The sequence below is a fragment of the Bos grunniens genome, chromosome 15, assembly GCF_055505025.1.
Source record: "Bos grunniens cultivar Pamir isolate PY7600 chromosome 15, Bosgru_T2T1.0, whole genome shotgun sequence".
NCBI lineage: Eukaryota > Metazoa > Chordata > Mammalia > Artiodactyla > Bovidae > Bos > Bos grunniens.
In genome coordinates, this window is record NC_141179.1 from 77,717,358 (window position 1) to 77,730,197 (window position 12,840).

Sequence of the window (12,840 nt, forward strand, 5' to 3'; positions counted from 1 at the left end):
GGCCGTTCTAGGGGAAGGGCTTCGAAGTGTGGCGGAGGCTAGACCATCAAAGATGAGGATTAGGGACCACATCTTTTTCATCACCTTATCTCCAAGAGATAACATGATACGAGGTATACAGTAGGTTCTCAGCGGGTGAGGGTCGAATTACGGTACCAGCATCACGTGGGTTAGGGGGCCCAGTGCAGGAGCCATGGATTCAATCCCTGGGTCAGGAAGATCCCCTGGAGTAGGAAATGGCAACTCACTCCAGTATTCTGGCCTGGGAAATCCCATGGACAGAGGAGCCTTGGTGGGCTACAGTCCATAGGGTTGCAATAAGATTGACATGACTGAGCAACTGAGCATCATGTGGGATATATTCAGAGAGCTTGACACTCAGCTGAATTATCCTCAACTGTACCAGCCTAATTCTCTGGAAATCTCAGTAATTCTGTACTGATGAGTGACCCTGGGATTTGGGGAACAAGAACTAAGAAGGTAAAGGAATGGCTCAAGGGAGGATTTGGGCAGTGCTTACACTGGGAGGTGACAGGCAGGGCGGGGTGTAGGGCAGTGATAAGTGTGGAAACTAAGATCCCAGGGCCATGGCCTTGGTGAAGAGAGATTAAACTGTAGTGTCAGAGGCTCTTTTCACTTCAGCCTTACTGATTCTGTCGAGAAATCCCTCTGGTACGGTTTGCGGCAGGTTGTGCTCCAGTCCCGAGACTACAATGCACTCTCCATGTCCGTGATGGCCTTTGTGGCAATGATCTACCCCTTGGAGTATATGTTTCCTGTTATCCCACTGCTGCCCACCTGCATGGCGTCAGCAGAACAGGTGAGTCTTAAGGCGTCTTCTGGCTTTGTCATCTCTGTTCTGACACTGTCCAGGTGAAAGCTCTGTGCCCAAAGAAGTTGTAAATCAGTCCTGGTCCTGAATTCCTTGTCATAACTTATTTGTCCACAAAATGTGAACTGATCTGGTGGGAAGACTTAGGCCATTTAGGCTTTTTTTTTAAACTTCTTGTTTTGTATTGGGGTATAGCTGATTAACAGTGTTATGATAATTTCAGGTGAACAGCGAAGGGACTCAGCCATATATATACATGGATCCATTATTTATAGTTTTTACTTATCACAATTAATGTCAGGGATTATAGGCTACTGGCTACCTCGCTGCAGGTAGTACATAACATGTAATATATATTATTACTGCTCTAAGATCTGAAGCATTCTGAACTTTGGAACACATCTGCCTTCAAGGGTTTTGGAAAAGGGATTGTGGACCTGTGTTTTCCTCCCCTAGAAAAATCTTGACCTGATAAGTGATCACAGTAGATTGTGGTTTTGTTCCCTGTCTTTTGCACAGCTGCTCTTGGCTCCAACACCATACATCATCGGGGTCCCTGCCAGCTTCTTCCTCTACAAACTGGACTTCAAAATGCCTGATGACGTGTGGCTAGTAGATCTGGACAGCAATAGGGTGAGGCCCTTGTCTGAGGCTCCATGGGGCCTAGAATAGGCCAGGAAGGTCCTAAATTTGTGGGTGATTGCTACTGTGAAACTCACTGAAACAAATTTTTTTGAAAAAAATGCTGCTTTTACTTTATTGTCTTGATAGGCCCTTGGTTAGCACCCAGAGAATTATAAGGTTTAGTTTTTCTGGAGTTAAGTGTTTCCCCGCATCTTCCAAGAGAAGCAGAGCAGTTATGGTTGCAGAATTATTACCTACGGCGTAGGTCATTTACTGGTTTTCTGGGAGTGTAGTTTCTAGTAAGAAACTGCCTTTCAGTGCAGATTTTAAAAAAGTATATTACTAACATTCTGTAATGTGAATACATTCAAGCTTCGGTAGGTAGCCCTTATATGTGTTTTCCATAAAACTTTAGAGAGTAAAAATAAAAGTACAAAGAACGAAACAAAAAGCATGATCCTGGTACTGCCCTGGTGGTCCAGTGGCTAAGAGTCCATGCTCCCTCTGCAGGGGGCCCGGGTTCGATCCCTGGTCAGGGAACTAGAACTAAGAGTTTGCGTGCTGCAACTAAAGGATCCTGCATGTTGCAACTGAAGAACGCATATGCCGTCACAGAGATGGAAGGCCCCAGTGCCCCGGCCAAGACCTGGCACAATCCCATGAGCCTGTGGGCTAGGGAGAGTCACCAAGAACATTTAGGTACACTGTTTCCCTTCAGGTGTGTATGTCTGTCATATACATGCATATATATATTTTTATGTACATGCATATATAATGTATGTGTTTGCATGTATATAACAGTATTGTATACATGTAAGGAGCTTCCCTGGTGGCTCAGATGGTAAAGAATCCGCCTGCCAAGCAGGAGATGCAGGTTTGATCCCTGGGTCAGGAAGATCCCCTGGAGAAGGAAATGGCAACCCACTCCAGTATTCTTGCTTGAAAAATCCCATGGACGGAGGAGCCTGGCGGGCTCCGGTCCATGGGGTCGCAAAAGAGTCAGGGTCCGTGGGGTCGCAAAAGAGTCAGACACGACTTCGTGACTAAAAACAACAGCATTGTGTATCTGAGTTCCTGCTCTTGTTCCTTACTCTTATGTAAGAGCAACTCATTCTGAGGCCGCACCTTTGCTCTTTCTCTGGTGCAGGTGATTGCCCCCACTAATGCGGAAGTGCTGCCTATCCTGCCAGAGCCGGAATCGTTAGAGTTGAAGAAGCATTTGAAGCAGGTGGGTGAAGAGGGGATCAAGAGGAAGGGGAGCAGCAGCAGCTGTAGCACTGCTGTCGGAAGACAGCTATTGAGAGACCCAGTCTCCTTGCTGACTTCCAGTCGAGCAGGTCTCCTTAGCTGTGGGCGGGCTCCAGAGAAGTGGGGTGGCAGGGTGAATCTCAGAAAAGAGCCACTTAGATTCCTTTTCATTCACTGTGTGCGCCCCTCCCACCACCCTCTAGTGCATAAAACCACCTTCACCTTCTGCTGTTTGTCACAGCTGCCCTTCTTAACGGCCCCAGAATATTCTCTGTCTCCTAAGGAGGGAGTCAGCAGTTTGGACAGTCTGGCTCCTTTCATGTTTTTCTCTTGAATTGATCTCTGGTCCCTACAGAATCATTTCTTCAAAAATTCCTTCCTTTGAGTAAACCCCATAAACGCATTTTCATTGATTGATTTTCTTCTTCCCCTGCATGCTGAACACAGTACCTGAAGGTAAACCGTGATGAGACCCTGGCCCCCTGCCCTGCTGTGTGTCTTGTGTAGGACCACCAGTAGATAGCTCTGTGTTTCTTTTAGGAACTCCTCATTTGGAGAGTCTTCAGAAGTCTCTCTCTGTGTTGTCTCAGTTACTTAGCAATACCTCTAGGTGAAACCTGTTTGGATTTACACGAGTCATTTTGTGTCATCCCTCTCTCTTTCTCTCACTTGGTTCCATCACCACTGATACAATATGATATCTTGTTACAGCTGAGTCTGGTGAGGATAGCAAGTTCAGAAGATGCTCTAGCTGTCTTCCTGTGTTGTGCTTTCATTCTCAATGATTGTTTTAGTATGACTAATGGGATGGAGAAGTACAGTCAGAATTGTACTATACATGTTCATAGGAGCTAAGACCTCTGGGCTTACAGATCCTGTATTCTGACCCCTGTCACTCAAAGCGAGGTCCCTGGACCAGTGGCGTTAGTGTCACCTGGGCTTGTTAAACGTGCAGAGTCACCTCAGACACAATGAATCAGAAGCCACGTGCAGGCACATACCCAGGTGATTCCTGTGCTCGGTAGCATTGCAGAAACACTGCTGGGACTGCCCTGGTGGTCCCGTGGCTAAGAATCTGTCTGCCAGTGCAGGGAACACGGGTTCAGTCTTGGGTTGGGGAAGATTCCACATGCAGCTTCTGAAGCCCATGTGCCCTGGAGCCCACACTGTAACTGGAGAAGCCCCAGCAGTGAGAAGCCTCCTCAGCACAAGTAGAGAGAGCCTGCACGCAGCGACCAAGACCCAGTGCAGCCCCCCAAATAAACTAATTAAAAAAAAACAAACACTGCTGGTTTAAACCAGTGGCTTTAAACTGGCCCACGGAGCCCCTGAAGGTTGATTTAGATCGGGACCACTGAGCACATGAGGCTCTGGGTTCCATATGTGCTTCAGAGAAGCTTTACTTTTACAGGTTTCAACTGTTGATGTTCCTGCCTAGATCTCAATTGAAAAACAAGATTTCATAACTAAAACAAATTTGAAAACTATCGCCTTGGACCTCAAGTGTGATCAAGTGGCCTTGATCAGATTGGCTTAAGCTGAAGATTGCGTAATTCAGATTGTTTTCTAAAGGTTAAAGTTTTTGGATTCTTGTTTCAGAGAGGAAGGCTCTTTCCTAGGAATTGATGTTGGCTGGCTGCCCAGGACTCAGCCATTTGTGCGGGACTTTTTCTTCTTCCGCAGGCCCTCGCCAGCATGAGTCTCAACACCCAACCCATCCTCAATCTGGAGAAATTCCACGAGGGCCAGGAGATCCCCCTTCTCCTGGGAAGGCCTTCTAATGACCTGCAGTCCACACCTTCCACCGAGTTCAACCCGCTCATCTACGGCAATGATGTGGATTCGGTGGATGTTGCAACCAGGTACAGGCAAGCCAACCAGACAGTCACAAGCTCTTAAACTGGTCCCTCCTCACTCAGTGACCTTGGGGCGAATTACTTCCATGAGCCCAGAGATTCTTTATTTATAAAATGTGGATAATATCTAGTTATATTTGCCACTTTAGTAAAAGCAGAGGAAAATGGTCCATCATATTCTCAGGCCTTTTAGGCCTTGGGTGCAGAAGGGGGTTGATGATTCTTTAAGACACCTCTCCCCTGGCTGTTGGAAGCCTGTTAAATGATGACCTCGGGAGGTGGTCTGAGGCCTCAGATCATAGGGACCCTTGCTCTGCAGGGCGCGAGACTTGGGTCATCTCACCATCCCCTTCTTCCCCAGAGTGGCCATGGTCCGTTTCTTCAACTCCCCCAACGTGCTGCAGGGCTTTCAGATGCACACACGTACCCTACGTCTCTTCCCCCGGCCCGTGGTGGCTTTCCAAGCCGGCTCCTTTTTAGCCTCACGCCCCCGGCAGACTCCTTTCGCCGAGAAACTGGCCAGGACTCAGGCCGTGGAGTACTTTGGAGAATGGATCCTGAACCCCACCAACTACGCCTTCCAGCGGATTCACAACAGTGAGTCCCCATCCCTCTGCACTGCCCCACCTCCTGTTCTGTCCTCCTGACGGCTCTTCCCCTTGCTGTCTCCTCTGCCAGTCTGCAGGCTGCTCCTGCCATTCTGATTTTGCTTGAGACTTTCTCCCACCTGTCTTTTACACTTTGCTTGCTTTTACTCTGCCTGTTGCCCACTCGAGTCTCCTTTTTTTTCCTCCATGGGTAGACATGTTCGATCCAGCTCTGATTGGCGACAAGCCCAAGTGGTATGCCCACCAGCTGCAGCCCATTCACTATCGAGTGTATGACAGTGGTTCCCAACTGGCCGAGGCGCTGAGCGTGCCGCCCGAGCGAGACTCTGACTCTGACCCAACTGACGACAGGTGAGCAGCACCTTACAGCAGCAGGAGGGTTCTCAAAGGCTAGAAGGCTCTCACTAGCACAGTGGCCAGATTTCATAGGGTTTAGACATCAAGGAGATCCAACCAGTCCATTCTGAAGGAGATCAGCCCTGGGATTTCTTTGGAAGGAATGATACTAAAGCTGAAACTCCAGTACTTTGGCCACCTCATGCGAAGAGTTGACTCATTGGAAAAGACTCCGATGCTGGGAGGGATTGGGGGCAGGAGGAAAAGGGGATGACAGAAGATGAGATGGCTGGATGGCATCACTGACTCGATGGACGTGAGTCTGAGTGAACTCCGGGAGTTGGTGATGGACAGGGAGGCCTGGCGTGCTGCGATTCATGGCGTTGCAAGGAGTCGGACACGACTGAGCGACTGGACTGCACTGAGACATCAGTCTGCAAAGCCTTGTCATACATAGTTCAGTTGATTTCGTGTTCGTTTCCTCATTCTGTATCTTGTTCCCCGATCTTGAGTTACAAGTGCTCCTCTGTTGATTTTCCCTAATGCGGGTTGCCGATTCTTATCTCTGCCCCCCTTTTCCTGTTTTGTTTTTCTTGATCTTCGCTCTGCAGCGGGAGTGACAGCGTGGATTATGACGATTCAAGCTCTTCTTACTCTTCCCTTGGTGACTTTGTCAGCGAGATGATGAAATGCGATATCAACGGCGATACTCCTAGTAAGTATACTTGGAGAAATTAGCCGCTCTGGGCGGGGTTTGGGGTTCTGCAATGGCGGGTCTGCAGCTGCCATCCTTGAAGTTTTTTTTTTTTTTTAAGACTTATAAAAATTAGTCTTTTAATTGGAGTACAGTTGATTTACAGCGATAGCTTCTACAGCACAGCACAGTGAGCCCACCAGACATGTCCTCCTTGGGTTTTGGCAGACGTGGACCCTCTGACGCACGCGGCACTGGGAGATGCCAGCGAGGTGGCGATTGAGGAGCTGCAGAACCAGAAGGAGGCAGAGGAACCCGGCCCGGATGGCGAGAGCTCTCAGGAAAACCCGCCCCTGTGCTCCAGCCCCAGCACCACTGTGAGCAGTAGCCCCAGCACCGTCATCCACGGCGCCAGCTCTGTACGTGGAGACTCGGAGGAGGGGCTGAGTGAGAACGGTGACATGGGGTGTGGGGCCTCATCTCTGCCAGGAAAGCTGGGGTGAAACTGTCCACTCAACTTGCTACTTTCTCCGCACTTCCCCCAGCCTCCTCTCCATAGATCCTGTAGTTTAGAGCCTATGAGGTACAGTCTGACCCCAGAAGGAGGACACACAGCCCTGTTCAGGAGTGAGCTGAGATTTCCCCCTTGCATAATTTGTGCAGAGAGAACAGGGGTGTCACGGAGATGTTTCTCACACACGCCTCAGGCTCAGAATCTACCAGGCCTGGCTTGGCCCTGCCCAGCTGAGAAAGATGGGAAGGCACCCCAGGCCCTGGGTGACTTCTTTGTATTTAATATGTTCCCAGGAACCTGTTGACTCAGCAGAGACCGACGATAAGGTGGCAGGAGGCGTCCCCAAGTCCCTACCCACCGTGCCTCCCGGCGTGGGCAAGTGCAGCATGGACGGGCATCAGACAGAAACCGGAGAGGGGTCAGTGCGCCAGCAAGCCTCTGACAGTCCGTGCCTCCAGCCCCAGTATGGCTTTCCCCCTGAGGAAGACGATGAGCAGGGTGAAAGTTACACCCCCCGATTCAGCCAGCATGTCAGTGGCCATCGGTGAGAGCCTGCGGATGCCCCTAGAGGGGTGACGGAAGGGCCTCACCCCCATGGGCTCTGGGGCGAGGGTGGACCAGAAAGTCCAGGCAGTCCGAAGGCTCGTGAGGCCCGGCGTCCCCAGAGGCTCATGCTTTGATCTAGACCTGCCTGTAGGCACTGCGGGAAGGGAGTGCAGTGTAGTCAGGCCCACCGCCCAGGACTCAGTAGCCCTGCCTGGGGCTCAGAGGTGCCACTGTGTGTTCAAGGGCTCAAAAGCTGCTGCGGCCCAGCAGCTTGAAGCTGGCAAGTGACTCAGACGCAGAGTCGGACTCTCGAGCGAGCTCGCCCACCTCCACTGTCTCCAACAACAGCACGGAGGGCTTCGGGGGCATCATGTCTTTCGCCAGTAAGTGCCTGCAGCTCCCTCCCGCCTCGGTCCCATCTCCTGTCCGGCAGGGCCTGACCACAGCAGATGCTGCTTACGACTTCAGACGTAGGGCTGGGTTGGCATTGTCAAGCTCCTCTTCAGGTCGTTTGAGTGATGCCAAATAAGGTATTTTCGGGGGAAGTCAACAGAGAACAGGGACAGATTAGTCACTGTCTTTATGCCTGGAGGTTTCAGTCTGTTTGAGGGTAAGACAGCTGGCTGTTGAAATGAAAAGGAATCATTTTATTAAAATCATGACCCTCGTACATGTATTTCGTGGAAACGTTCTGGTCAAATTTGATTTGAGATTTATGTCTAATACCTTCTCTGCCTGGGGGAAGGACTTTTTCACACATATGCGTTGAAATCTACGTGACATTGACTTGTACATAGAGAATATTACCAGAAATGAGGGTGGTGTCAGTTCAAGATTAAAGACAGACTAGGGGCCAGAGAAGGCCATCATGGGGGGATCACTGTGATGGTGAGGGTTTTTTTTTTAGAAGCCCGGAAGGGACAGTACCAGCGTCAGACGGGAAGTACATTATCTGCCAGGCGTTTGCACTGGGCTGGCAGTAGAGGAGAGGCTTGGGTGTTACCATGGGAGGCAGCCAGAGAAAGTGGTTCCTGGGGGTTCTGAGCATTCCTGGCAGTAGCTCTTCTGTTTGTCCTAAGTTAGCAGTGGTCCTTTCTAAGCTTAGATGAGGGGCTCTGGGATTACGTCTGAAGAGGAGGAGGGTGGAAGTGGTGCTCCAGCCCCTGGAGGGGAGTGCTCTGACGCTTCACCCCCCTGACACATGGCTCTCGCCCGCCCCCTGGACAGGCAGCCTGTATCGGAACCACAGCACCAGCTTCAGCCTTTCGAACCTCACGCTGCCCACCAAAGGAGCCCGAGAGAAGAGCACGCCCTTCCCCAGTCTGAAAGGTGACTACCGCCCTCCTTCTGCCAAGCCAAGGTTCTCCGGGAAATATTTCAGGCCCGTGGGTACTTGTCAGGAACCCCGTGTATGATGAATTATCTGACCCGGCCGTTGCCTCTCATGTAACGCTTCTCATGGCTCTCACTGCACATCGAACGAGTTCTCCTCTGGTTTTCAGGTGGAAACTGTCTTTCGTAGCTAAAGAAAAGGCCCTGTCGTATCATTTAGGATAATGGCAACCGGGGGATTACTGCTGCTTCTGGGAGCAACCTTTGTCAGAGGCACTTAATCCACATAGGGCTCCTTGGCTGCCACCAGTCTTCCGCCAGCTTCCTCCTGCAGGGGCTTAGGACAGACTCCATCCTAAGGAGCTGGCCCACCAGGGGATGGTTGTGAAAAGACTGGCAGTGTTCACAGCGTCAAGAGACCTCTTACTTTGGCTTCCTGTCAGCTCAGGGCTCCATGAGTGTAGCATTGGCTGGCATCGAGGGGCAATTAAGACCTCAGTGGATTTTCATTTGTGATCTCCCACAGTTTGACGGGCTCTTCTGAATTTACTCTGCTTTGTTTGTTTCCTTTGGAGTTTGTGCTGAAATATTTAATCAAAGAAGAAAGCCAAATGAGCAGCAGTTTCGTGTATTTTTTAACTGGCGTGTCTCCCCACCAATTAGTAAATGTTAGGGGTCTCAGGAACGTTCTTTGGTGGGGATGGGGGTGAGGACATCACGTCTAGTGGCGCGTGTAGGGAGCTCACCAGGCCTGCAGGGCGGATCAGCCCAGGCACGGCAGGTTAGGGACGGAAAGGCGGCAGCGGCGCTGGCTCTCGTTTGACACAGCTGCAGGGGACAGGCATCGCCTCGCTCTCATTGCATGCGGGCGCTTCACTCCATCCGCTGCACTGGTCCCTCCCACCCACTCCCATCCTCAGCCCTGCCCCCTCCCCATGACGCATCGGGGGCACTTCCCTCTGCCTCCCTGTGGGCCCTCTGGAGCCCGGTGCTGGATGTTTCATGAAACAGCTGTCTCTCATGCATGCGTCCGTGAGTACCTAAAGGCTCCTGGTGTCGTTCCCCTGCCTCTGGCTAGGAGAGGCCATAGTCTTAAGGACAGTCTTTCCCAGAGCCTGGGCTTGTCCCCTTGGCCACTCGGCTTCCAGCCTCTGGAGGTGCCCGAGAACAAAGGTCACGGGCACTAAGCTTCGGGAGGATGCTGAGACGACCTGACTGGCAGCTCCATCGCGGGGTGCAGGGTGGTGGTATCACGGTGCACCTACTAATTGTGTATTTTGTGTCCCAGTATTTGGGCTAAATACTCTAATGGAGATTGTTACTGAAGCCGGCCCCGGGAGTGGTGAAGGTGGGTCTTGCCCGTGAGCTCTGCATGATCTTTTTTCTCCTAGCATCTCCTGTGCCTGCCCGAGGGCCATCCTCCTCCCGGAGCAAGCGGCATCACCTCGAGTGGCCCGCCTTGCCCCGCCCCCCCGTGCTTGCCCGTGGGGCGCGCTGCTGGTGCATGTGGAGTGGCCTGAGCCTCCATCCCCACCTCCTCCACGTGGCTGGTCTCCACCTGTGTGTGTGTGACACCCCGGGGCTGCCCGCACCCAGCCCCTCCAGGGAATGGGCGCGGAGCGTGGCTGCCCGGGGGCTGTGCTGAGCCTCGCCCCTGGACCCCAGGAGTGACGCCGCCGTCTGTTCTGCCTTCCTGACTGCAGGGCACAGGCGGGCCTTGGTGGACCAGAAGTCGTCCGTCATTAAACACAGCCCGACCGTGAAGAGAGAGCCCCCGTCACCCCAGGGCCGAGCCAGCAACTCTAGGTAATAAAGGGCAGCACTGTTACCTTGTTTTTTGTTTTTTTCCCCTGTGTAAATATTGACTTACTTATTTGGCTGCTCTGGGCTTAGTTGCAGCACTCGGGACCTTTGATCTTCATTGTCATGTGGAATCCTTAGTTGTGGCACGTGAACTCCCCCATAGCATATGGGATCTAGTTCCCTGAGCAGGGATCGAACCTGGGTCCCTCGCGTTGGGCACGGCCAAGAAGTCCCCAGGGCCATTTGAAAGGTTCTCAGATGGAGGTAGCGATTCCTGTACCAAACCTGAGGGGTGCTGAAGAGAGAGAGAGAGGTGAAACCCCTCCCCACTCAGACTCGGCCCCTGTGAGGCAGCCGTCGCTGGTGGTGTGGAGGAGGGTGGGGTTGGTACTAGGTCGTTGGGCACACCTGGCCGTCTGTGGGGGGCTTCGCAGAGGACCTGGTGCTTTGGAAAGGGGCTTCGTGTTTTTGCCCCCGGGGGCAAACATCTAGCATGGTGAAAGTGGGGGATGCTCTGCCAAGGAGCCGCCGACCCCAAAAGTGGTGTGTGGACTCCCCCCCCCCACCTTCAGTGAGAACCAGCAGTTCCTGAAGGAGGTGGTGCACAGCGTGCTGGACGGCCAGGGCGTCGGCTGGCTCAACATGAAGAAGGTGCGGCGGCTGCTGGAGAGCGAGCAGCTGCGCGTCTTCGTCCTGAGCAAGCTGAACCGCACGGTGCAGTCCGAGGACGAGGCCCGGCAGGATGTCATCCCCGACGTGGTCAGGGCCGGGGGTCGCCCGGGAAGCAGGGGTGGGGACGCCATGCTGGAGAGAGCGGTGCCCACTCTCGGCCCCGGGCTGTCGTTGCAGGAGATCAGCCGGAAGGTGTACAAGGGCATGTTGGATCTGCTCAAGTGCACGGTCCTCAGTCTGGAGCAGTCCTTCGCCCACGCTGGCCTGGGTGGCATGGCCAGCATCTTCGGGCTTCTGGAGATCGCCCAGACCCACTACTACAGTAAAGGTAGGGGTGGGACCAGCAGGGGGTGGGACCAGTCCCCTTGACGGGACTCCCAGCGCCGGCTGCTTCCTCTGAGGCTCTGGGCTTTTCTAGCGCATGTTTTTACCTAGCGGGTGTTCTGTCGTGGGAGAGAACGAGGCCCGCTTTTCTTTCTCTGTGCTTCTTCCCTTCCACCTTCTCCTCTGTCCTCGCTTCTCTCACCTCATTCCACACCTGGACTCTCTCTCTTTTTTTTTTAAAGAAACACTTATTTACTTATTTGGCTGCGCAAAGATGGTCTTAGTTGCAGCAAGTGGGATCTTTAGTTACAGCATGCAAACTCTCCATTGCAGCACGTAGGATCTCATTCCCTGACCAGGGATCGAACGTGAGCCCCCAGCATGGGGAGCTCGGGGTCTTAGCCACTGGGCCGTCCGGGAAGTCCTCTCTGTCTCTTTTGACCTCTTCGTGTGTTTCATCTTTTCCTCAGAACCAGACAAGCGGAAGAGAAGTCCCACAGAGAGCATCAGTACACCAGTCGGCAAGGATCCTGGCCTGGCTGGGCGGGGGGACCCAAAGGCCATGGCACAGCTGAGGGTCCCCCAGCTGGGACCTCTGGCACCGAGTGCCCCAGGAAAGAGTCCCAAGGAACTGGACACCAGAAGTCTAAAGGAAGAGAACTTTGTGGCATCTATCGGTGTGTATCACGTGTTGAGTGTGCTGGAGGAGTTCTGGCTTCTTCAGTGTCCCTGCCTCCTTTCAATCCATCCAGAATCCCGCCTCTCTCTTCCCCACGCTTTGCTTTCCAGACAGGGAGACAGATTTGTGTCCATTCTGGCCATTCTTTATACTTCTTTATCCCTGATGTTTCGTTTACAGTCACCCTCACCTGAGCCTTAAAGGAAGAGCGGAAGTTTTGTTTAGGGGGCCCAGTGGAGCTTACTGCCGGAGTCTGAGCTGGACTCCCCCTCCCTCCCTCTCTTATAGACATCGGGATTGCTTCACTTAGTGGAGAGTTCCTGGAAGCTATAAGGCAGTTTACGGACGCATCTCTGGGCTGTAACACTGTGATGGTTTGGGTCTCTACAGCCAGCTTCCCCCCCATCCAGGCATCACACTGCCCTCGGACTTGCTCCTCTGGGGCATGTCCGGCCACCCCATCTCCCTGGGCTCTAGACCTTGAGGTCCAGAGTTCTGAGTCCGCTCTTCCTCACTGGACTTGGTGTTAGAGTTCGCTCTACTTGTGGTGTTTCTCCGTTCCCACTGAGGCAGTGCCTTGGTGAGCTCTCGGGGCGTCTGTCTGACTCACTCCCCACCTGACCTGGAGTCATCTAGATTGTATCTCTCTCTTTTTCTGGTTCTAGATCCCTGGGGAACATGCTTCTAACTGAAGCGTGTTTTTGCCACATCCATGAGCCAATAACTTTTACCCCCTTAAATGGTAATGTGGAGCGGGAAACTGGCCTTCTCT

The 12,840-nt window shown here is 52.6% G+C and overlaps 1 protein-coding gene across 50 annotated transcripts in view; it reads left to right on the top strand.

Annotated features, from left to right (window-relative positions):
- The window catches only part of MADD (MAP kinase activating death domain), a 40,813-nt gene that overhangs the window by 6,085 nt on the left and 21,888 nt on the right, over positions 1 to 12,840 (top strand). For 19 of the 50 annotated variants that reach the window (XM_086341458.1, XM_086341477.1, XM_086341457.1 and 16 more), the window contains exons 5-20: positions 689 to 820; positions 1,352 to 1,465; positions 2,604 to 2,684; positions 4,388 to 4,566; positions 4,922 to 5,157; positions 5,363 to 5,519; positions 6,116 to 6,219; positions 6,427 to 6,617; positions 7,006 to 7,256; positions 7,502 to 7,641; positions 8,486 to 8,587; positions 9,879 to 9,938; positions 10,294 to 10,396; positions 10,966 to 11,152; positions 11,243 to 11,393; positions 11,860 to 12,066. In XM_086341458.1, coding sequence (XP_086197584.1) covers positions 689 to 820; positions 1,352 to 1,465; positions 2,604 to 2,684; positions 4,388 to 4,566; positions 4,922 to 5,157; positions 5,363 to 5,519; positions 6,116 to 6,219; positions 6,427 to 6,617; positions 7,006 to 7,256; positions 7,502 to 7,641; positions 8,486 to 8,587; positions 9,879 to 9,938; positions 10,294 to 10,396; positions 10,966 to 11,152; positions 11,243 to 11,393; positions 11,860 to 12,066 — 2,395 coding nt within the window. The remainder of the gene's footprint in view (positions 1 to 688; positions 821 to 1,351; positions 1,466 to 2,603; positions 2,685 to 4,387; positions 4,567 to 4,921; positions 5,158 to 5,362; positions 5,520 to 6,115; positions 6,220 to 6,426; positions 6,618 to 7,005; positions 7,257 to 7,501; positions 7,642 to 8,485; positions 8,588 to 9,878; positions 9,939 to 10,293; positions 10,397 to 10,965; positions 11,153 to 11,242; positions 11,394 to 11,859; positions 12,067 to 12,840) is intronic. The other 31 variants (XM_086341496.1, XM_086341482.1, XM_086341485.1 and 28 more) reach the window with 3 other exon arrangements.